The sequence below is a fragment of the Vigna umbellata genome, chromosome 4 (genome assembly GCF_029865625.1).
Source record: "Vigna umbellata cultivar VRB3 chromosome 4, Vumbellata_1.0, whole genome shotgun sequence".
NCBI classification, from domain to species: domain Eukaryota; kingdom Viridiplantae; phylum Streptophyta; class Magnoliopsida; order Fabales; family Fabaceae; genus Vigna; species Vigna umbellata.
The window spans coordinates 29875300-29895896 of record NC_142168.1 but is presented as its reverse complement, the minus strand read 5'-3'; the positions used below and the strand labels follow the sequence as shown (position 1 = coordinate 29895896).

The 20597-nt window shown below is 30.6% G+C and overlaps 4 protein-coding genes across 6 annotated transcripts in view; 2 read left to right on the top strand and 2 right to left on the bottom strand.

Moving 5' to 3' along the window:
* Nucleotides 1–4217, top strand: LOC148199806 (Vacuolar protein sorting-associated protein 26). The gene is made up of 11 exons (XM_088111355.1): nucleotides 1–146; nucleotides 209–301; nucleotides 441–505; nucleotides 1304–1358; nucleotides 2161–2247; nucleotides 2603–2687; nucleotides 2785–2880; nucleotides 3150–3334; nucleotides 3412–3500; nucleotides 3838–3937; nucleotides 4061–4217. The coding sequence occupies exons 1-11, from the start codon at nucleotides 96–98 to the stop codon at nucleotides 4103–4105; spliced, it is 951 nt and encodes a 316-aa protein (XP_087967481.1). The 5' UTR covers nucleotides 1–95; the 3' UTR covers nucleotides 4106–4217.
* A 4223-nt stretch (nucleotides 4218–8440) lies between these two features.
* LOC124827688 (uncharacterized) lies at nucleotides 8441–10958 on the top strand. The gene is made up of 8 exons (XM_047300800.2): nucleotides 8441–8575; nucleotides 8667–9024; nucleotides 9333–9510; nucleotides 9791–9861; nucleotides 9948–10025; nucleotides 10342–10429; nucleotides 10559–10614; nucleotides 10716–10958. Exons 1-8 carry the CDS (start codon nucleotides 8504–8506, stop codon nucleotides 10784–10786), a joined length of 972 nt encoding a protein of 323 aa, XP_047156756.1. The 5' UTR covers nucleotides 8441–8503; the 3' UTR covers nucleotides 10787–10958.
* Nucleotides 10959–14884: 3926 nt separating this feature from the next.
* On the bottom strand, nucleotides 14885–17687 carry LOC124827693 (Galactose mutarotase-like superfamily protein). Its single transcript, XM_047300807.2, has 5 exons — nucleotides 17408–17687; nucleotides 17263–17312; nucleotides 16294–16420; nucleotides 15804–15908; nucleotides 14885–15711 (listed from the first exon to the last, which is right to left on the bottom strand). Exons 1-5 carry the CDS (start codon nucleotides 17616–17618, stop codon nucleotides 15089–15091), a joined length of 1116 nt encoding a protein of 371 aa, XP_047156763.1. The 5' UTR covers nucleotides 17619–17687; the 3' UTR covers nucleotides 14885–15088.
* A 2237-nt stretch (nucleotides 17688–19924) lies between these two features.
* Nucleotides 19925–20597, bottom strand: part of LOC124827690 (ketose-bisphosphate aldolase class-II family protein) — a 28410-nt gene continuing 27737 nt past the window's right edge. For all 3 annotated transcript variants that reach the window (XM_088112463.1, XM_088112464.1, XM_047300803.2), the window contains 2 exons: nucleotides 20465–20545; nucleotides 19925–20240 (listed from right to left, as the gene is read on the bottom strand). In XM_088112463.1, coding sequence (XP_087968589.1) covers nucleotides 20061–20240; nucleotides 20465–20545 — 261 coding nt within the window. In that variant the 3' untranslated portion in view covers nucleotides 19925–20060. The remainder of the gene's footprint in view (nucleotides 20241–20464; nucleotides 20546–20597) is intronic.

Sequence of the window (20597 nt, the reverse complement as noted above, 5' to 3'; positions counted from 1 at the left end):
TATTCCATTAAAGTTAATTTTGAGTAAATTTTGGAATACCTAAAACACAAAAACAGAACTGTTAAATCCAGTGTTTGAGAAGGGAGTTGGCAGCCATGTCCGTCGAACTCAAGCTCTCTCGTTCTAATCGTATCTATCGCCCTTCGGTAAAATCTTACTCTCTCTCTTTTCTCTCTCTCTAAACATTGTTCATGATTTGATTTTACAGGAAGCTCTGGAAGGCAAAATCGTTTTCAAAACTCAGTCTTCAATTTACCACTATGGAATTCGCCTCACTGTCAAAGGATCCGTCAACTTGCAGGTACCATCTTCTTTTATCGTTCAGAAAATGGCGAAAATATTTCAACTTTATGCTCAAAATCACTCGTTTGTTCTAAGCCAAAGGGCGATTCTCATTGGGTAGCTTTGATTTTGAAACATGTTTTGATGCCATGTTGAAGGTTCGTGGAGGATCAGCTGGGGTTGTTGAATCGTTCTACGGCGTTATTAAGCCTATACCAATTGTGTAAGTTTTCAAAATAATTGGTGTGCATTCTTGCGGAAATTACTAATTATGATTTTCTTTTCTGGTTTTAGTGCTTTCATATATAATACTCTTGCTGTAACTGGAGGTTATGCTGTTAGATGTAATTTGTGTTTGACCGTGTTGATCACATCTTGTGTTCCATTTTTTCAAAGAATTTTAGCCTTTCATATAGATATTTGATTTTTAGTTATCCAAAGATAATGCGATGTTGCCTCAAAAAGACCAAATTAATGCAGTGTCGTGATCTTGGAAATTGTAACAGTATGACATTGTTCACTGTTGTTATTAGTTTTTCTTTCGTTTCAAAATTTCTCCTTTTGGTGTATTTATATGATTGACAGCGCTTTTCAAGCATATTCAATTTACCAAACATATGGTCTCTCTGGATAAGTAAACCATGATAGTTGTCCTTATAAACTGCATGTTCTATGGATAAAACTCTGCATTGTTGTAAAGATCGATCTGATTTTTTAATGGGATGTAATGCATTATCCTTAACCTAGCTACATAATTCACCTACAGTACACGTCAATCTATCTGCAGTGGGTAAAACCTTCATGAATCTGGATCATTTGATTTTTTTTTTCATGGTAAAAGTCGTGAGTGTACCTTTGACTCATCACTTTCATTTAGGATGCTCTATAGCTATATTGAGCTAATAAGGGCATTATCTATCGAAGTTAGAGGAAACATCTGAAATAATTCCTTCACATGTTTCTAAATTCTTTTGCTCACATAGGACAAGGGTACATAATTCTTGTGATTGGGTTCTAACAGGAACAGGATCACTGAGATAAAATCTTCTGGAAAGATTGGCTTGGGTACATCAGAGGTAGTGTATCAATAGCAAATGAATAAAAGCGCCTATTCAAAGCAATTTTATTTTGTTCAGTTACTTGGGTACAATTTATTTCTTGCTTTTCTTGAGATAACTTTTACATGACTGTAAATATCCTATTATCGGTGGTCTACTGGAAAGAAGATTGAGCTACTCAAATTAGACTTTTCTTTTATTTCTTGTTTTTGGTGCTTTATTTTATTTATATCATGAAAACTTCTAAATAAGAAATGAATCTAAAAAAAGAGAGTATTACTGGTTGTGATTCTCATGCTTTATGGTGAATTTCCCTTCAAGTCATTATCTGAGTTCTACAACATCATATTTAATTACTGCTTTAAAAGTTTTTTTGTACATTATATTTGGTAAATATTTCTGTTATGTCAATCAAATGTGTATTTTCTCATCTAAATCATCTTAGTTAAAAGCAATGGAATTTAAATTTGAAGGAGAGGAGCACTAAAGTGTTATTAGTATGTAATATAGCATGTAAAATGCGATTCAGTTTTAATAATTTTATAGAAGTTTCATTTTTAGAATCTGCCTGTTTAATTCTTTGTATTTCTCCCTGTTCTCATTTATGTGCTATTAAGTGGTCTGGAATACTCTGGATATGGTTTCATAGTTTTGCTAAAAATGTGATACCATGCCGCTAAAGTAATTGGAATTTCTGAAATATTTCAATAATGCACTCTTCTAGATGCTCTTTTGATGAAGTTCTCAGTTTTATACTTGGCTTATATGACCTATTTTCTCATGTTAATACTCATTGTAAGTTTTGCGATCTTTATGGTAGATACCATTCTCGTTGAAGCTACGGCAGCAGGATGAAAATTTAGAAAGATTTTATGAGACGTTCCATGGTGCAAATATAAGCATCCAGGTAAAATTTTCTTAGGAAGTGTTTTTGTTGGGCAACTGATCTTTAAGATGAAATTATTAGTATTATCATTATTACAAAGTCCTAATATCTAAATATTTTCATTTCTTTTCTTGACATTTACTGAAGAGTCTAAAATTAATCTGCTGCCAGTCTAAATTCTTTTCATTATACACTTACTCTGTCACTGAACATGAAAGGGCCACATCATTTTGGTAACAAGATTTGGTGAGACCTTATAGTTCACTGGTGGAATAAAGTCTTGCATTGTAAAAGGATCCCAATTACATAATTTTTCATTGTTATTCCTTATCATTTTTCTTTTTAGTATTAAGGTTGCTATTGATATCCTCTATAGTATTTGGTGACTGTAGATATACCTCGTGGATACTTGCATAAATCATTATCAGCAACAACAGAGTTCATAGTTGAAAGTGATAAAGGTAAGATTGTGCTTGGCCCAAATCTTTGTTCTTTGTTTTTTGTATGTGAATGAATAGAAGTTCTAAACTACTAGTCTCTCTTTTGTGGAAAATTCAGCTGATCTTCCACAAAGACCACTTTCTCCAGAGATGGTAATCTTTTACATCACCCAAGACACTCAAAGGCATTCTCTACTTCATGAATTAAAATCTGGTATGTTGGTTTACCTTCAATGAGTACACACGTTGACCTGGTCTCATGAAAAGACAGACGGAACTAAAACAAAAATTGCACCATTGTTATGCTTTAATATCTCACATCAAAAGTTGTAACTCACTATCATGCTCTGTGGCTATATTAACCTTGTTGTGTTACATGTTAAGGTTACATGGAAAAAATACATCAGTAGTGGATTTGAAAAGGTTATAAATATCAATGAGAAAAGGTTGTGTGGCTCATGAAACTATGATCTTCTTGAATAGGTGGATTTCGGGTGACAGGAAAAATCTCAACTCAGTGTTCTTTGTCTGGCACTATTAGTGGTGAGCTAACTGTAGAAGCTTCTGCAGTTCCAATTCAGGCAATTGACATTCAGCTGTTTCGAGTGGAATCCATTCTTCTTGGGGAGAAAATTGTGACTGAAACCTCTCTGATTCAAACAACACAGGCAAGTGATGGTGGATTTGTGTTGTATTGGAGCTTGTCATTTCAGAATAAGCTGTTAATTATATTTTTATTTAGCAGATAGCAGATGGAGATGTATGCCGAGGTTTGGCTCTGCCTATTTATGTAATACTACCTCGTCTTCTGACCTGTCCAACAACCTTAGCTGGGTATGTTGTGCTTTTCATCATGATTCTCCTCCAATTTATTTCACAAGGGTTATGTTACATCCAAAACTGAACACATGCACACACACACAGGTAATTTGTAAATGATGACTCTTTGTTAAGAAACCACGTTAAATTGGAACTCACACCTCATACCTTTCAATTGGATCCTAACATTCACCAACATGATTATTCTCCTCCTATGTGCTTTTAACTTTTTCATGTTGAGCATTTTTCATTTCATAAATATCGTCTCGTGAATTACTGTTATTGTAAAAACTCATGTTTATGGCATACTGAATCAATTGGGCTTGATGTTTATGCTATCACTTTGGTGCAGTCCCTTCTCAATTGAGTTCAAAGTTGCAATTGTTATAAGCTTTCAGGCAGAGCTAAGTAAATTGCATAAGAAATCTGACCTCAAAACTCCAAGACTAGGGGTAGGTGCAGGTCCTTTGTTAGATTTGTAATCATTTATCATTCTTCACTTTGAAGTATCATTTTTATGTTATGCTAGCAAAGACATGTTTCTGACTAACAATTTTCTTTTTGTGAACTTTCAGATGGCGATGGAAACATTACCACTTGAGTTGGTTAGGGCAAAGTAAGAAGATTTTATTGTATAGTTTCTGAAAATATGAATTGATTTCAATTTGTGAATAAATATCGAACATGGCTTTTACTCCAGCAACATTTTAGATATTTGGTTATTTCATGTTTGATGTATTTGAATAAGCAACTGCCCTAGTAGTAGAGAGGATTGAATGGAATTAAAGAAAAGAATGAACCATTCACATTGAAGAGAAAACCATAGACAAAGAAACTCCAATTGCTACAAAACACCAAATGCAGAGGAAAAAGGTAAAGACCAAAAAAAGTGAAGTGTGTTCTGCCTCATCTTAAAGCTGCTGTTCTCCGTTCCAAAGCACAAAAATTGACCTATTTTTTCTTACCATTCCATCTTCAGCCTACAATACAAGTATGAGAGAAAGAAAAATTATACTCTAGAAAATTTTTAACATTGCTATTACAAATATTTTTACTCAAATCTCACTCTATGTTTATTTTCTTTGTTTTTTTTAATAATTTGTTTCAACTTTAGATATTTAATCAATTTTTAATTGAATAATGTTTATAAATTACTAGTTCCTAATGTTATATATGAACACAATTTTTTAATGAATAATTATTATACAAATATCAATATTTTACTATTTGTAAATATTAATTATAGTTAGTAAAATTTGAATTAATTGGACTAAAACAGATTTGCTGATGATTAAAATTGACATAAAAAAATTTTGAACAGATAAATTTAAGTTTTCATTTAAAGAAGTGCATTTTTATGTTTTAGTATATGCTATGTCATTTGAGTGAACCAACTTAGTGCTTAAGCATTTGCTTAGGCAATAATGTTCAACATTTGGGAAGGAGGAGTTGTATTGATTTTCATTCAAGTGATATTCTCATGTGATTTAATGTATGTTTTAAAGTATCTTAATATCATTTCTATAAGTGGTTAGATAAATGTAAACAATTATAATATTATTAAGAGCCAATGGATTGATTTTTTTAAATATATTATGTTTGGACTTAGTTATATATAATTAATAAGAATTATGATAATAAATAAATAAAGGTAAGTATAGCATTTTAATGTATCAGTCAAATGATTAAAACATATACCTCTCGTTATAATCCAATATGAGTTGCCAAAAATTTTATTCTAAATCTCCTTATATTAATGCTATTTGTTATCAGCTGCTAAGTCTTTAGCAATAACTTCTGTGGAAAATAATAACTTAGGCCCTGTTTTCTTGAGTGGATTTGAGGGAATGGATTTGAGGGGATTTGAGAGGATTTGAAGATAATTTTTTTTATCGTTTTTTTGAGCAAATTTGGAGGTAAATGAGAGTGAATTTAAAAATAATTTTTTTTAATATGTCATGTCAATACAATTCTATACTAATTCTCACAAATTTTATTTTCAAATTCACTCTCATTTACCTCCAAATTCGCTCAAAAAAACGATAAAAAAAATTATTTTCAAATCCTCTCAAATCCCCTCAAATCCATTCCCTCAAATCCACTCAAGAGAACAGGGCCTTAGTGACCAATTTCGACTTAAATTGCTTTCATATTTTTATCACTATAAGTAAGATTATGCTATAAATTAATGTTGATATTAAATTGTGCTTAATATATTATATTGTTATTGGTTTTGTAAGCGAAACTTATCTATATTAGTTTGTGTTTGTGATTTTATGTATGTTACGATGATTATATAACTTTGACTATACGAGAGTATAAAATATTGTAAATGTTCTATATATATATATGACAGAGATAAGAGTGGAATAAGTCGTGGTTTATTTAAAGTTTTGTGCTATAAATTTTTATAAACAATGTATTTTTTTTAAGATTTTTAATGTAATTTTGTCACATATGGTTTATGTTTTAGTCATGATATACCAATCTTGTTGAATTTAATGGTGTATTATTGACATGGTAATCAATATTTTGAGTTTAAAACATTTATGTACACACCTAGGTCCTCAGTTATTTGAGCATTGGACCCACCAACTCTGCAGTTTTTTTTCTCAATTATTTGTTCACTATTACACATTTACTTACTTTTTTTCACCTTTTTCTGGAATGAAAATGAAACATTGTAAAAAAAAAAGTGCGTGTCAAAAAATCAAAACTTTACACCACCAACAACCCTTAAAATACACATCCACCAAAGAATAACTAACAAAAACACTATCAAAAAGGACCCCAATGCATAAACATAAACCAGAACACAAAAACCACCAACACCGCAACCCACGACCAAGGAACGGTGCAACCACGGTGATTATTCCACGAAAGCTTCCAAAAACGGATCCAGAACCTCTACCAGAACACAAATCGCGACAACTACAACAAACACACACGACGACAAATCGACTTGAATAGCGATGGTTGCAGCTGCACACCTTCTCCCTCCACAAAGAACTCACACCCAAAACCAACTTTAAAAATCAATTTTGAAACAAATGAGAGAAACCACCAAATCCAAATCCTTAAATGTTGATTTTCCAGGTTATATTTTGTTTTAATTTTGGCCCATGTGGACCAATAGTTGTTTAACACGTGATGGAATTAAAATATTGTTAAAAATAAGAGTCAAAGTATAATTATCCTTGTACGACATCAACCATTTATCTTTGAAAGACCATTAACCATTGGTTATTACACAAATGAGTGACATAAAAATAAAGTTTAATCCTTCCTGAAGTCGTTAATATAAGGTTGACGTGGTAAGGTCATCTCCATAAATGACGTGAAACTCATTATTTTGTTTTTTTAAAAAGAAATTGGAAAAAATGAATTAAACATTGATAATGAATTTCAAAAATTGAAAATTAAATTTGTTCGATTTAGGGATTCAATTTGTTCGATTTAACGATTTAATTTGTTCGAACTAAGTATTCAATTTGTTCGAATTGCGAGCATCAACCACAACCATGAGTCCGTCATGGAACCCTAACCTAGAACCAGGTTCGTTCCTCTTGTTCATCTCCATGGCGACCTGTATGAAAATCAAGCCAACAGTCTTCGCGAGCCCTAATCGCTACACCTAGAGAATCCAGATAGCGAACATTTTCGCATCGGAACCCTAAATTTTCAGAAACCAATTAAACCCTAAAGTCATGATCTGTTTGTAGCATTGTCGTCCTCCATTCTCCACCACGATGTCAACCAAATCGCAGCTATGTGAACCTGTAGAGAACCCAATCATAAACCCAAGAAACAGAGAAAGTCCAGAATCGCAATTAACATCAGTTCATCTTCCTCGCATAAGACTGAACAAATTTTTCCAACTTTATCACGGATTGAAGCAATTAAAGATTTATAAAAAATAAAAAAAATTTCAACTTTTTTCTAACTTTTTTATTTGAAAATAACTACAATCCAAGTAATGCCGCAATGTCAGGTGCATCATTTAAAAATTAAGATAAACATGCCACATCAACTTAATGATAACGTTTGATCTAATTTAAGACAAAAAAATTCCCATTCCACCCAATTAGGCACCTGAGGAATGATTAAACATAAAAATAATAAATAGTTACATATTTACTTTATAAAATAGAATTTCATGTTAACATGTCCCTTGCATAAAGAACATTTTCATAATTACAAGTTTATCACTGTATATATTTTTACATCCAATTAATTAAAATGCATATTGTTAATTTTATATTTGTAGAAGTGATAATGTATTTCATAGATACATCACCATAGTTAGAACAGGTAATATAAAAATATTTTGGATAAGACATATTAATACAAAATTCTAACAGTTTTTTTTATTATTAATTTATATGTATAATATTTCTATTATAATAAGTAAGGAAGAAATATATTATTAATAGAAGAGGTACTAATTTGTACAAACATGTACACATTTTTTATATATTTATAAAATTCAACTTTTTAGCAAAAATAATTGATTAAACTGATTCTTTTATTGTCTTTTAGTCTAAATTTATGATTTTTTAAAAATATAAAATAATATTAAATTAAATAGATTAAGTTGTTTTTAAACCAATATTTATCAGTTGAATTTGATTTATTTAGTGTGATTTAATAAGTCCATTACCTTCAATTTTTAACCTTGGTCCCACATACAGTAATCTAATAGCCTATATTTAGTTTAGAAATAGGAGATGCAGTTAATAATTAAATCAAAATATTATCTTAAATAAATCCTTAATGTTCAGTCTTAACTCTTAAATGGAATGTAACTAAATACAACACATAAGATAATAATATTTTGTTTACTGTAAACATAATTCAAATAGAATTTATTAAATGAATTACAATTTGTAATAAATGCTTGAAACAGTGTCAGAGATTCGACCGTTATGTTTGAAAGTTAAAAGTACACAGCGATGTTACAGTGTACTATTGAATTGTATCTTTAGGAGTGTAAGAAGAAAAACAAAAGGGAGTGAGGAATGGAAAGAGTGACAGAACAACCAAAATTGGAGTATGAAGCTCTCAGAAAGGCTCGCATGTTAGAGAATCAGGCATGTTGAGGTTTTGATGTTTGTCATTGACAGTACTCACACTTATATTATTATGTGTATGTCTAATGAACATTGTTGTGTTGTTATGCAGGCTAAGTTGGAGTCTCTAGGTGTTGGAAAAACTGTTTCTCAACTCCGACAACAAGTCAAGGAACAACAACCACATCGTCCTTACCAAAAGAAAGTCTACGGTCTCACTCCTTTGCGCCGCTCCCTGCGAATAAGTAACAACCTTAGAATAAGTAACAACCTTAGAATCAGTAAAAACCTTAAGCCACCAGAATGTAATCCTTCCAGAATCATTTCCACACCATCCACACCCCTTTCAACACCTTCCAAAATCATTTCCACACCTCTTTCAAGACCTTCCAAAATCATTTCCACACCTCTTTCAACACCTTCCAAAATCATTTCCACACCATTCACACCCCTTTCAACACCAAAACAAGGTTTAGCCTTTTATTTACTTTTTACTATTTTTATAATACATATAAAATATGTGATGGTTATGCATAACTAATAAAAAAAACTTGTATTATGAACATTGGACTGAAAATTAATGCTTTTAGTTTACTGGATAATGAGGAATAGTTTTACATTATTTTCTATCTTTCAAGGATTAATATGATGTATTTGTCAGTAAACAAGGAACATGTTACAACCTTGCAATATATTTGGAAGACCAAACTGATGCATCTCTTAATTCAGTGAGTTTTTATCCTATAAAGTGTGATTGTTAACTGCATTTTTGTGACAGATAAGGTAACTTTTTCTGGAGAGAAAGAAGAGAAACAGAGACCTGCCAATGCTCCTCTGGTGAACCTAAGCGATGCTGATCTTCTGCTTTCATCAGAGCATTCGGCTAGAAGGTGTAACAGCAAGGGCAGAGGTAGTATCTACAATCCAGTTTTGGGAATATGCTGCCATTTTTGCAGGTCAGTTTTCTCAGCTTTCTTTTTAACAACAATCACAGATTAATGTAATATTTTTATTTTTTCTGTAAGTTAATGATAGCAAATTCTACACAGTCTATGATATATGCTTTATACAATTATACTGGAAGCTAATGTAAAATGGTGATATTGCGCTTGGTCACTCATGAAAAATTTCTTGATAAGTAAAAGGTTTAGTATGAAACTCTGTATATGAACAAGTGTGTTGTATTTGGGATAGATGATGATTATGATGACATTGCAATGTAAAATACAAATGCAGGCAAAAGAAATTGTGTGGTGAAGAAGACTGCAAGAGATGTGGCAATTTTGATGTGAATGAACCATGCTTGGGTCAGATTTAAACTGATCTTATTTTTGTGTATTTTTTACATTAGTTCCACTGTATTTTTAACAGTTTTAAGATGTTTTTCTACCAGGAAAGACTGATTGTTCTGTCTGTCACTCTAGCACTGGTGTTTTTTGTAGAGCCTGTCTCAAGGTTCGATATGGAGAAGGTAAGAAACAATAGTGAAACAAAACTTAGTAGTTAAACAAGGAAAAAAGATTAAAATTGAATTACCATAAAATAGTTGGTGTCACATGATGTTTGGTTGTTGTTTAGAAAGATAAAGTTCACACTTTTTTTTTCTTCATCCTTTTAAAGAACTGACAGAGTTAAAACATCTATACTCTAAAATTTGTTTCATGAGAAAGTATTGGTGTGTTTGAGAAAATCTTGCTGTAAACATGCACTAGCAATTTTAACTAAAAATTTTAACTAATAATAGTGTTGATAGTTTGAAAATGTTGTTCACTATTGTTCTGTTTTAGAAATTGAGGAAGTGAGAGAAAACAAGGGATGGATGTGTCCACATTGCATAGAAGAACAAGGAACTAAGCCTTACTGGATATGTAACAGGTAGAGTCATTACTTTTTCTTTTGGGTTCGGACATTATGAATAGAAACATGCAGACACAAGTGTGCAGTGCAGAAATGTCTCATTTTATTCATCTGATGTTGTCTCTTTTTGCTGTCATTGATGATTAGTTCAATATGTCTGAGGAAACGAAAGATGCCTCCAACTGGAATAGCAGTATTCAAAGGTTGGTCTTTTTTCCATTCTCACTTCCTTTTTTGCTGTTGTAATTGATATATTTTAGTACTGAATCTGTGATTTTTCTTTTGATTGACTGAAATGATGAAGCTCGTCAAATGGGGTACAATTCAGTGGCACATCTACTAATGGAAGAACTTAGACTTGGAAAATGCAAGTGATGTGATCACTTATTGTATTCAACAGTTGGTAGATTTTAATTTATTTAGACTTCAATTGTCATTCTGTTTCTTTTGTAACATTCTTTAGTGTGACTCGTTTTTAATTTCTGTTTCAATAACACAAGAAATTTGGTCATTTTTTTAATGAAAGAAGAAAACATTTTTAAATGTTTATGCAGAAAGCAGTGAATATTTTCGTTTTCTGTTTAAATATTTGAAAACATAGAGCATGTTAAAAATAAGATGAGAATTATGCACTTGAATATAAAAAATAAAAATAGAAAAAAAAATGCCTCTTAGCATCTCTTACTGTTGTGTTAAAAACACCTTTCGGTGTTTCAGTTAATAGTTGAAACACGAATAAAATTGAGTACATTTTTTATATATGATAGAAAATATTTTGAGAAAAAAGACTTGTGATAAACTTTTAAAATAATTAATAACTCAGTAGCTCCTATTATAAAACTAAATAGACTTAATCAGTCTTTTCCTCCCAAATTTAGTTAAAAAATATTTAAGAACAAACAAATATACTTTATATTAAAATTAACTTTTTTATATTAAATGTTTATGAAATTATTAAATATATCAACAACTTCAACACATAAGACAACTTAAATATGCAAACAAATAATGTACTTAATTTTCAACCAGTCTATTTGTAAAAACCAAAAATAGATTAAAAAACACCAAGAAAACTACATTTCACATAATATGTGACCAAGGCTTGGAGAGCAATTTACAGTAGCGACATCACAGTGTACCATAAGAGGATCACAATAATAGCTTTGCAGCACTTGTTATTGATGAAACAGTCTTCCATTCTAGAAAGCATGGCCAAAGCTTCCTCATTTATCATAAGAGTATTTGAATTGTAAGGCCTATTTGAATTGCATGGCCAAAACTTAAATATGTTTTTGAATTGTAAGGCCTATTATTGATGTATTTGTTTACAATGAAGGATAATATGAAACATTTCCGTAATTCTCTAGATCCAATATATTACAATCATACATCATGCATATACCACATGAGAGTGATTTCTTGTACTCATACGTAATCTAAAAACCCAATTAGTTAGATAAAGTTAGGATTAAATATGTTTTTGTCCTTTAACCTTAAATAAAAATTAGAATTAGTCATTCTTTCAAATTTTAGACCAATTTAGTTTCTCAACTTTAGAGTTGTATAGATTTAGTTCTTTTAATCAAATTAGTCTCTCGACTAATTTCAATTTTCATTTAAAATTAAGGAACATATTGTAATGAAGGTGGTTTTCAACTTGTCACATTCAGTCATGGAAATATGGTTGTAACCTAAGTAGGCGTCCAAAAATTTTAAACGTTGTAGTCAATTGTTCCATTTTCTAACCGATCAATGTTGTATAAGGGGTAAAAGACAATGTGATTCGAACATAAGACATTCCCTATTCCGAGGATGCATAATCATATGCAATCTTTTGACAATCATTTGTCTAATAATTCAATTCTTTATGTGTGATTGTTTGACCTTCTTTTATTAATGACAGGGAGATGTAAGTGAAAAAGATGGTGAAGATTTCATGTTAACATACAAACAAACAAAAATTCTTTAGCACATATAAACATAAATAAATACAACTAGGAAGGAACCAAATAAAAAAAAATTCATAACAAAATAAACATAAATTATATAGAAAGTGAAATAACAAAATTTTCTTAGATACGTGTTCAATACATCTTTCGTCTACCAAATCCTCTTTATTATTATTATTATTATTTATTATTATCAATTGTGGAAGACATAATTCTTAAGAGAGGAACATCAAGAATATAACATTTTGCATCTTCATTTTCATATGTAACATCAACTACTTTTCCTCGAAAAACTAATGACCATTGTATGACCTATTTTCTTGAGGTCTATTAAAATATATCTCATTTTATCCTAATGAACAACACTAATGTTGGCGTTGATTCACACACTTAAATAGTCTAATTTATCTCTTAAATTTCTTGAATGACTTACTAGAGAAATGCATAGATATTACAAAAATAAAAATTCCATTATTTTAAACTATGTTGTGGTCATCCTCAAACTTTGTATAGAAAGAGTACTCATTAATGTTGTATCCACTATGTTTTAGTTCACATGCTAATCATTACAACGTATAAGATGCTTAGTCACATACAATAGATAAGAGTTAGTGTAATAATGCATGACAATCACAAGACTTTAACTCAACTACTCTTTTATTGACATACTACTCTTGATATCTAAATAGTATCCTTATGATTCTTTATCACTTTCGTAGACACTTTATATTTGTTTTCTATATAAAAATAAAATGTGCATGTTCTCTTATCTTTTGGTCTTAAATATAATTGTGAATGTATTCTCATTTCAAAAAGACGAGGACTAACTCCATAATTTTTTTTGTCTTTAATGTTCAACATGTCAATCAGACTATCATAGACATTCTTTTTCATTTGCAGAACATCAACATCAAGGTGACACTAATATAGAAAGTCAAAGAATATTGATCACCTCTTCTTTTACATGTTTTTATCTTATGGATTTTTTTAGTCTTTTTAAATTCCTTATTCATGTCTTTCACTCGTTCATAAATTTGATATTTGAGTAGTATTCTTGTAACATTTTATTTCTTCATGAAAAATATATTTGTTTTCTCTTATTTGATAAAGATAAAGTGTTATACTGGAAGAAAATATGTTCTCTTATGTCCAGGCTTTAAATGTAACTGCAAATATATTTTTACTTCAAAAAGATTTGTACTTCCACTTTAAAAAGATCTTGATGAGCATTAATTTCATTATTTGTTTTGTCTTTTATGTTCAATAATATGTCAATCAAACTATCACATACATTGTTTTCCATGTGCATAGCATCAACATTAAGATGACACTAATACAAAAAGTCAAAGAATATTGACATCTTTTTCCATATATTTTTATTATATTATTTTTTTTAGTCTTTTCAAATTCATTGTTAATATCTTTCACTCATTCATAAAATTGCCACCAATTAAACAAAACTTTGGTATTTTCATCCTTTTGATAACCATTAAAGGTTTTTTTTTTTCATCAAGATGACACCAACATGGAAGATCAATGCATGAGTAAGAAATTTTGTATGTTAATTATAATTGTTTTATTTCCATGTTTCAACTGCACATAATTTGTTTCTTATTTATAGAGGAACAAGCATAATGATCCTTACCACTAGGCTCCCTCAAGTTCTCATATTTAAAAAAAATAATTTATAATATAGAATAACATTACATGTAATTTGAAAATGTCCTACTAATGCCAATTAAACACTGTCACTCTTTCCTCTAAGAAAAGCCTTAAGATATCTATCAAGAGACTTAGATAAACGTCTATCATTCTCGAGTTGTCTAAGACTTGGAATCATCGTATATAATATGATATATTTATGTTTCATGCACAAATGGAAAACAAAACTATGTATGAATTTGTGTTAATGTTTAAATTACAAAATAGATTCATTTCATTTAGAGCTAGTCAATAGTAAGGTTTTTTTGAAAATGAAAATTTATTTTCTTGCATTGAGGAGAATCAACAAGATGTTAAAATTGTTCATTGCCTTTTTTTTTCCCCTTCCTTTGCACATCATGTAAGAATATTGAATTTTGGCATTATGTTCACTAGTAAAGAGTTGCTTCAACGTTTGAATTAATGTAAAACTTTTGATGGAGGATCCTTGTTTCATTATCTTAGCATTTATTTCCATTTTTCATGGACACTTTTACAAAGATTCATGCAATCAATATGAAAAACATGTATTCTTTTTATTTCAAATTCATATAATCTAGCAAAGTGTTATAATTTGATAGCATCTCTTAAAAAAGTTTTAGTAAATCAATGAAATTTTTATCACTCCACCCATATTTTGCCTTCTATTCAAGTGACAACTATGTGAATCTTGTGCACTAAGGAGAATCATGCATGTTGAGATTTTAACTTGTCATTGAAAGTACTCACACTTATGTGTATATCTAAGGAACATTGTGTTGTTATGCAGGCTAGATTGAAGTTTCTAGGTGTTGGAAAAACTGTTTCTCAACTTCGACAACAATTCAAGAAACAACAACCACATTGTACTTACCAAACAAAAGTCTACGGTCTCACTATATTTAGGAGTACATTGGAGAATTCAAACTTGAGACAAGTGATAATTATTTGAATGCAAACAACTGGGAATTTCAGAAGCCAAAGTTGCTTCTAAATCATAATTTGCAATACAAGATGTCTACCTCATTGCTATGCCACTCAGACAACATCACTCAATTGAAAACTCATACAACATCGTGTGTCTATACTTCTCCCCCGGACGAACCACAACAGATGGAAAATTTGGTTGGTTTATAGCATTAGGGAATCCTTGTGTCTCCAGACATAACCCTGCATGTTTTTCATATACGGCACCTCCTTTTCCTTTAACACCATTAACATAGTTTCCAGTGTAAAATTGCACACCAGGGGCAGTTGTCCACAAGTTAAGTACTCTTGAACTTGATGGATCCCTCACTCTGGCAACATGCCTCAAACCATCTTTCTCTTCTCCACAATCCAGCACAAAATTGTGGTCATATCCCAATCCAACTTCACTAATATCGTTCCCTATTCTTTTCTCAGATGTAAAATCAAAAGGGGTATCCTTCACTGCCATGATTTCACCTGTTGGCACAGTATTCTCATCTACAGGAGTGATATTATTAGCCCATATCTGAATTGAATGGTCAAGTACATTCCCTGAGTTGTGACCAGCTAAGTTCCAGTAGGTGTGCTGAGCTAAGTTAACTATGGTGGGTTTGTCCTTTGGCACTCCTTCCATGTCAAGCCTCAGAGTTGTGTTTGAGGTGAGCGTGTATGTGGCTGTAACAGTGATATCCCCAGGATAACCTTGTACAACAGAAAACAATAGCTGAATGAAGGAAAAGATGAAGAGCATAATGATGTCTGAAAGTGAGGAAGAAAGAGAGATCAGACACTACCTTCTTCTCCATCCTGACTGTGATACTTGAAAGTGATTGAAGGAGTTTCTCCTTTTTTATGTTCAACTACCTCCCATACCCTCTTATCAAACCCAACATTTCCACCTGAAATTTGGAGAGTGGATAAGGTGTCATGAAAACAGCAAACAAAATTTATGCATTTTTTAATTTCTTTATTTAGGAAACTCTTGAGACTTGTATTATTTCAAAATAAAAGTCCTGCAGAATCATGTTATCAGTGAAAACAGCACAAAATAAAATTTATCCATCGTCATTATATAGTCCGTCATAACAAGTAATGTTTTTGCTTGACAAAACCTCTATTTTCAAAGCCAGTTTTCAATGGAATTGAGGAAATAGATAGTGATCAACACAAACATTCCATGATCCAGTACTTCAGATGGCAAAAAGCTTTCTTTTTTTAACTTGAATCATAATAAATGGACAGAAAAATCTGAAAATGAAGAGTATGAAAACACAGAATTGATACCATGGAGACTGTTTGGGGGTTTGTTCAGAGGCAAAGTGTACTGAACTCCATCAAGTGTAAACTTGCCATCCTTGATTCGGTTTGCAACCCGACCCACAATGCAGCCAAAATATGGAGAAAGACCTTTCTGCTTGCAAGCAACATAATTCAGTAAATCAATCATAAATTCCCGAAGCTAGAAAAGCTTATCTTGAATTAGATGAAAGTACACTAAATGTGTAAAGGTTTTTTAATATTGTCATCAATCACATACTGTCATAAGTGGTAAAAGTGTTAGGTTTTACAAGAATTGTACTTCAATCGTACGAGGTGTCTTAAAATTTGAATTTGAGTTTAGCTCTAAACCAACCTCAAAATTTAACCAATGAGGAATCTCTAACACTCCCTCATGTCAAGGACGAAACATTTCAATCATGAATTTTACAAGATGAAAACATTTGCAGGTGATCCAATAACCTCGATAATTGGTGAGCAGATACTCTAATATCATAGTAGAATTTGAGTTTAAATCTATTTCAATCCTTAAAATCAGCTGATTAAGCTCAGGAGACAGAGATTGTTCCCTACTTATCTGTTACTTTGGCTATATATCATTACTCAACATGGAAGTTCATTCAAATTAAACTAAACTCTTTTGTACATAGAGTTTGGCAATGTACATTGTCCCTCTTTAAGAACTTCTATGCAAAATCTTCTTTTTTAACCAAGCAAACTAAAAACTTAAAAAAAAAAAGAGTATAAAATTTGACTAAATAAGAATGACAATAGGCACATTGGAGTCACAAAAAGATAACTTCCATGGATTCTCACACGGCACCCATCACTTTATAGTTTAAACTAGAAAGGTAGAATTTTGAAAAGGACACATGATACCCATCAACCAAACAAGCCTTTCTAAGCCAAAGCAAAACTACCCATTACAATTGACGCCAGAATTTCAATAAAAGAAATCGCAAAATTAAATGGGACCTCATAGGATTCAACAGAGTCGAGGCCAAGAACGACGTCGGATAACACCCCTTCAAAACAGAGAGCATGTCACGAATCAGTAAAACGTAAACATGATTGAAGGTAACGAAAAGCTGAAAATGAGGAATTGGAACGGGAAAAAAACCATCTTTTCCGGGAACAGATAAGGAGATGATGGTGCATCCGAGATTGGTGAGGAGAATCTTCATGCTGCCATTGCTGAGCTCGAAGGTCTCAGGTTTGGGGCTCTGATCCGCCATTGGAATTGAAGAGAGAGAGGAAAAGAGTATGAAGGTGACTGAAGTGATCAGATTGAATAACACAACTCGTATATAAGAACAGATCCAACATAACATTAACTGCTACGAGGTAATAATAACAAACAATGTTTCACCAGCTGTTACAAAATTCTACTGTTACATTTTCCTCTTTCTCTCTATCTTTATCTTCTATCTTTTTCTCATCCAAATACAATCTTTTCAAATGAGTATAATTTCTGTTGGGTTAATTTTTTATCAATTATGTACAAAAGATTTTGTAATCACACAGCAGTAGCATGATATGTCAAAAATATTAGGGTTAAATATGTTTTTAGTCCCTAAACTATTGACCGTTTCTGGTTTTCGTCCCTCTTCCAAAGTAAGGTACAATTTAGTCCTCAATCTTTAAAAAACGTTCGTTTTAGTCGAAAAAACGAACGTTTTGAGGACTAAAACGAGGACTAAAAACAAAATTTTGAGGACTAAAACGAACGTTTTTCTAAAGAATGAGGACCAAATTGTACCTTACTTTGGAAGAGGGACGAAAACCAGAAACGGCCAATAGTTTAGGGACTAAAAACATATTTAACCCAAAATATTATCATGAAACAATATTCATGTACAGCGGTTTAAAATTGATTGTTAATATTCACTTTCAAAAATGGTTAAATCACTTTTTTGGTTCTATATTTATATGATTTTTTTAATCTATACCGGTAAAAGTTATAATTGATTTTTTAATATTTAAATTAACATCAGTTTGATTTCTTTGTCAACTGATACAAACCACTGCGTTATCATACAATTTCGGAAAAGAGACTTAATTAAAAATTTTATGCAATATTTATGTATAGCCATCTTTCGAAAATTAAAAGATATTAAAAATAAAAGAAAGCTATGCACCTGCACGTTTTTTTGTTACGTTTGATTTTACAATTTTCCCCCCATATAGATTCGTATTATATAACGTAGATGATATATGATTTTTAAATGTAAGTATGTTTGAAAATAGCTGAAGAGTGATATTTTATTATATTAGTTCACAATTTTTTTTTAAAAAAAAGATACATTTCTACTTATTTTATCTGAATCTCTAACTTTATTATTTATATGATTATAGTATATATGTCATTAATACTATTTAAGTCTAATATTTATTTTGAATTTGTGTGATTGATAAACTACAATTTGAGAGACTAAAATAGTCGTAAATTTTAGTAAATCTCTAATACTACTATTTCAAAGATTATTCTTTTGCATTTTTTTTCATTTTTAATTAAATAAATACATAAATAAATCAATTAAACCAACCATATGCACCCGAGATAAACTTAATTGATAATCTTTTTAATGTTTTTTTATTTATTATTTAAAATTTTAAGTTGTTCAAATCAGTTTAAAAAAATAATTATAGTTTGCTTAATTTGATTCATGTTTTTATATAATTTATCAATATGGTCTATATATAATTAAAAGGGCCAAATAAATATCTAAATTTTATTAATAATTTCGTCTCTTGTTATCTCACGATGTTTTGTTTGTAACTTCTAAATTGATTTTGATTTAAAAATTAAAGGATTTAATTTAAATAAACCTTTCAATAATATAGTATCAAATTGAATAAATTACACAAATATATGAAAACAATTAATTTAGCAAATAAAATGATACTCAATGTTATATGCATTTATATTTCATTGATTATTCAATTTTAATAGTAATAATAGTAGATAGTCAAATATCGTTATTATTATTATTTAAATTACTATGCGTTTTAAAAATATCTTAATTATCTTAAAACTAGAATTTAAAATCAATTGAAATATACGAGATAAATGTTTTTTTTATAGATTTAAGTCTTTAAGTTAGTTAATTTATATCTTTTGTCTCTAACTTTCTTTAATAATTCCTGAAAATTTTAAATATTTCATTTTAAGTCCAGTCCACCCTCCGTTACAAAATTAATTTTTTGATACAGAGATCATATTATTGTGGGTTTTGTTCCTAAAAGATAATGTTAATATAGTATTTTGTTAGCGAAAAGTATAATGTTAACATAAGAATTATTATTATTAATGTCATGCTATTAATGTAAAATGGGGAAAAATTATAACCTGAAAAAAATATAAGTTTAGAAAGAAATATGAAAAAGTTTCATCAGTAAGAAAAATAATACGACCAAATATTTAATTTTGAAATACAATGTATAAAATGGTTGTAAAATAAAAATCTTACAAAATGACCTTTTTTTTCATACATTTTATTGTTTTTCTCGACCTTTTTGCCACACATACCATAGATGAAGAATGCATATGTTTAAATTGATTTAAAAGTAATATCACTTAAATAATCACCGTCGGTTATTAGTATAAGCCTAAGCATTCAAAGACAAGTTGCGTAGGTATAAGAGAATTAGAAAGCATTTATTGAACTGAATGAAATGATACAACGATTCCTTACTACAAACAAGACAACATTATAGAAAAATAATATGAAGTTGAGAGTCACCAATAGTCCTAGCAAGTAAATTTGAAGAAATTACGCCTTTCCAGCTGAACCAAAGAGATGCATCTTTTCTGCAACCACAGCTTTCATGGCTTCCTTAGCAGAAGCCATGACATGAACTAGATCGTTCTTGGGGTTAATCAGGGAGTCCATGTATGCTTTCCTTACTTCGGTGTTCACATTGAACTTTCTAACACCAAGATTTATGCACTCCTGTGTCAAAAATCGTAAAGCTCTTATAATGTTATCAATATAAAGTGCAAACTACAAGACTTCAATCTAGGGACCAGAAATTGGATACGTAAAGGATAACTTAGAAATTTTGAGATGCATGTTACAACTGTACCGTGAACTCAACCCTAATAAAATGTACGTTTTACTTTCACGGACCAAAACTTAAAGACAACTTCCAAAATCTGTTGTTTATGTAACTGTACCTTAACAAGTTCTTTGCTCAAACCAGACGCACCATGAAGCACCAGATAAACTCCTTTCTTCAGGCTCAAAGCATGCAGCTCCTGAAAATGGTACAATGTCAAAATTACACAATTTAAATGAAAACCTCAAGTG

Excerpts from the sequence above, each read along its gene's own strand:
- LOC148199806 (XM_088111355.1), top strand. The coding sequence starts at position 96 with ATGTCCGTCGAACTCAAGCTCTCTCGTTCTAATCGTATCTATCGCCCT. Across the intron at positions 2,688-2,784 it reads CATAGTTGAAAGTGATAAAG|CTGATCTTCCACAAAGACCA; the intron begins GTAAGATTGTGC and ends TGGAAAATTCAG. Across the intron at positions 2,881-3,149 it reads ACTTCATGAATTAAAATCTG|GTGGATTTCGGGTGACAGGA; the intron begins GTATGTTGGTTT and ends CTTCTTGAATAG.
- LOC124827688 (XM_047300800.2), top strand. The coding sequence starts at position 8,504 with ATGGAAAGAGTGACAGAACAACCAAAATTGGAGTATGAAGCTCTCAGA. Across the intron at positions 8,576-8,666 it reads CTCGCATGTTAGAGAATCAG|GCTAAGTTGGAGTCTCTAGG; the intron begins GCATGTTGAGGT and ends GTTGTTATGCAG. Across the intron at positions 9,511-9,790 it reads ATATGCTGCCATTTTTGCAG|GCAAAAGAAATTGTGTGGTG; the intron begins GTCAGTTTTCTC and ends ATACAAATGCAG.
- LOC124827693 (XM_047300807.2), bottom strand. The coding sequence starts at position 17,618 with ATGTTATGTTGGATCTGTTCTTATATACGAGTTGTGTTATTCAATCTG. Across the intron at positions 17,313-17,407 it reads ATCTGTTCCCGGAAAAGATG|GGGTGTTATCCGACGTCGTT; the intron begins GTTTTTTTCCCG and ends TCTGTTTTGAAG. Across the intron at positions 15,909-16,293 it reads ACCCCCAAACAGTCTCCATG|GTGGAAATGTTGGGTTTGAT; the intron begins GTATCAATTCTG and ends TCCAAATTTCAG.